This window comes from Ailuropoda melanoleuca, chromosome 5, assembly GCF_002007445.2.
Source record: "Ailuropoda melanoleuca isolate Jingjing chromosome 5, ASM200744v2, whole genome shotgun sequence".
In the NCBI taxonomy this organism is placed as follows: domain Eukaryota; kingdom Metazoa; phylum Chordata; class Mammalia; order Carnivora; family Ursidae; genus Ailuropoda; species Ailuropoda melanoleuca.
The window spans coordinates 35,231,479-35,234,731 of NC_048222.1; the positions used below are offsets into that span (position 1 = coordinate 35,231,479).

Here is a 3,253-nt window from a genome sequence, read left to right on the forward strand (position 1 = left end):
CCACTTAAGCAAGTGCCCGTCCCAGAGAGAAGAAAGTACGCATTCTGGAGACTCAGCCAAGACTTACCAGGGATGGAGGAGTTGAAGAAAACAATCCTGCGTAGCAAGGCATCACTTCTGTCCCAACAGCAATTTTTAAGACAAATATATGACCTAAATTGGATTCCAAGGGCCAAGTATCTCCTCCATGTGCAATAACCTTCATTGTCTATTGCAAGTTTTATTCAATATTCCATCATTCAGGGTTTATTGAGAACTTACTACAAATGAGCTGTCATACTCCATGCATTCATTCTCTCAGTCTTCACAATAACTTATGAGGTATACATCATTAAACCCATTTTACACATGAGGAAGACTGAGGCATACACAGGCAGTAAATGACAGAGAAGTATTTAATTGTGTTTCCCAGTCTCCTGCTCTATTGTTTACAGCGGGGGGCCCCCAGACTTTTGGAAGTCACAGACAATAACATTTCAAAAATGATTTTTGGGAACAAACACAGAATCCCATGCCAACTTTTTATTTAGCCAAGGACATAAAAAATACCATCTCCTAGCACTATGATTTCATAAAAGGGCATTTCAACACAGAAAATGAGGCAAGGATATAATGTTAGAATAAAGACAGACTTCTAAGGACAGTTGGCAACCTTACCCTAAAATATCCTACATTGTTCTCTCTCTCTCTCTCTCTCTCTCTCTCTCTCTCTCTCTCTCTTTGTTAAATTTCAAGCAGAACTGGCCGAAACCTTGGCATTACATGGTGTGGGAGCCACACCCCTACCTCCGAGCTGCCTCTTTAAACAAGAACAGTGCCCTCAGCCAACAATCAAATAAACTTTCAGAATTTCTCAACCCCCTCTGCCCATCCAGGTTCCCATCTAGGGCGTATAAGGTCTGAGACTGACCCATAATAATCAGCTATATCCCCACCCTGCTCCCAGTTGGTTTTCTGAATTCAGTATCCCTTCCAGGGAAGGAAGCCCATCTTCCCCAGCCCCTTCTCTCTTAGACCCAAATTTTTTCTGGGTTTTCATTCCAGGAATACCCAGGTCCCCTGCGGCCCGGCAGGAGCCACATCTGTCTCCCAGAGACACTCAGTTCCCATTGAAGCTGAGAGCCATAGGTCTCCCTATCTCAGTACAGAGGCAGGGCTTTCCCCTTGCTGGAGTCCCCAGGTCCTGTCTACTGTGTTACCACATGAGTCAGAACAGACCCCAGGCTTTCTAGACAGCACTGGAAACGAGAAGGCATGAGACCCAGCTGGAGCAATGGTGAGAATACAGAATGTGGGGGCTCCATTCTTCATGGCCTCTCTGCTTCGACCATGCCAGACTCAGAAGCACCCCTCCTCCCTCCTGCACCTGTGCCTGCCCTCCACCCCACCGTGCGAGTCAGCTGGGCAGCCAAGGAGAGCCTGACCTGTGGGGCCCTTGGCCGGAGGTCCAGCCCCACAGCTTTTCTTGCTGTGAGACATTTGGCAGGTACCTCTCAGGGCTTTAGTTTTCTTGCTTGCAAATGGGAGGAAGAATGTTAGCTAGACCCACTGAAATCATAAAATGGTCCACAGAAATTTTATATGGTTTAACAGATGAAGTGTAAACTGTAAGGTGCTAGATATGTGTTTCTCACCAAATGTGACCCCTTCCTCCAGGGAGTCCTCCCTAGCTACCCCAAGCTCAGCGAGGTTCCCCCCGCCCCAAATCTCTCATCGGTTGAGGCATGATTTAGTTCAAATTTCTTTCCAATCTTGAATTTTCTCCTCTTTCCTAAGGATGAGTCTAAGATTCCCCACAACTGGGGCCCATCAAGGGCTGGGTTTCTTCCTCCTCTACCTGCCACATTGCTGGCATGCCGCAGCTGTCCTCCCTTAGGGTTTTCACACAGAGGAGACAGGAGAGGCCAGTGTCACCACATGCTGACTGGTCTTTTCTGCACCCAAGGGCAGTCCTAGATGGTCCTGGGTGCATGTTGCTAACCAAATTGAGGGTAGGTGAGGTGCTAGAGGGAGAGGAATTCATGGGCCCTGACCCCTGGCCAGCCTATGGCGGCAGTATCCCAGGAAGGAGAGCCTTGGTCAGATCCTCCATCTACTTCAAAGATCCCCTTCAATGGCATTAGTTAACTTCCGGGGTCACTCATGCATAGTTGACATTTATTGATCTGCTCTCTGTCCCTCCTAGTTTTGGTGCTGAGGTCCCTGAGATGAGTCAAATTTGTCCCGCCCTCAGGGAGCTCAGTCCTGACCGGGACACAGACAGCTCTGTGTTATCAGTGCTCAGGTTGGTGGGAGCTCATGGGCCATGGGGACTAAAAGGTGGGATATGGCCAAGATTTGGGTGGCCAGGAAGGGTACCTAGAGGAGAGGGTGCCCTTACCACAGGTCGTTGGGAAGCCTGTTTGGGTTGACTTCCTGAAGCTGGGATAGGGCAGACTAGCTCCTGGCTATATACAGAAGCCCAAAGAAGTGAGTTAAACGGAGGTCTTCTCCCTATGGCTGGTGCATCAGGGCAGGCGGGGCTCCCAGCCCGTTAAGAACACTCCTTCTCAAGGAGACCCAAGGACATTCAAGGATTAGGCCTCCCAGCATCTGTGCAGAGAACTGTCAGCTCAGAGCTGCTCAAAAGTAGAAATGCCAGCTAGCGATGATGTCATCACCCTAGTCATTCCCTCCCCCCCCATGGGAGGTCCTGTGGTCCAGTGGGTAGAGCAGAAAAGCCCCTGCCAGCCTGCCTCCTCCCATCTTGCTTCCAAAATTTCTGCTCTGAATAGGGTGGGGGAGGGTGGTCCCAAGTGGGTTAAGAATGAGAGTAAAAAATCCTTTGAAGAAAAACGTTATTCTTCAGAGAGAGGGCAGGGCTAGGGAACCTTTTGGCCCCCCTCCTGTCAGACTTTGCAGAGGGTCCACGTCGGCATTAACCCAAACTCCAACCTTCCCTGGCCAACCCCTTCCCTCTAATGCCCCCTCCCCATTTTTGAGCTAATCTGGGATGTTGGCCCTGACAGGATCTGAGTAACCTCTGGGCCATCTTGGAGGCCCCCAGGCCAAGGAGAGGGGATCTGGCAGCCCCGCCTGTGTGGATGGAGGTGTCAGGCTGTCCTGGGGTGTGGAGGGGAAGAGAGCTGTATTTCTGGCTGAACTGGTGGGATCTGTCCATAAACCCAGAGAATGTCCGCGCAGAGAGAGCACACACAGCTGGATGGCCTGCTGGCCTGTGGGTGGGGGTGGGGAGCGGACTCCAAGGCGGGGG

General features: G+C 50.6%; 1 protein-coding gene across 1 annotated transcript in view; it reads left to right on the forward strand.

Annotated features, from left to right (window-relative positions):
• The first annotated feature begins 1,329 nt into the window (after positions 1-1,329).
• Positions 1,330-3,253, forward strand: part of HCN4 (hyperpolarization activated cyclic nucleotide gated potassium channel 4) — a 47,814-nt gene continuing 45,890 nt past the window's right edge. Inside the window, exon 1 of the mRNA XM_034661692.1 lies at positions 1,330-1,486. Within this exon, the coding sequence (XP_034517583.1) occupies positions 1,330-1,486 (157 nt within the window). The remainder of the gene's footprint in view (positions 1,487-3,253) is intronic.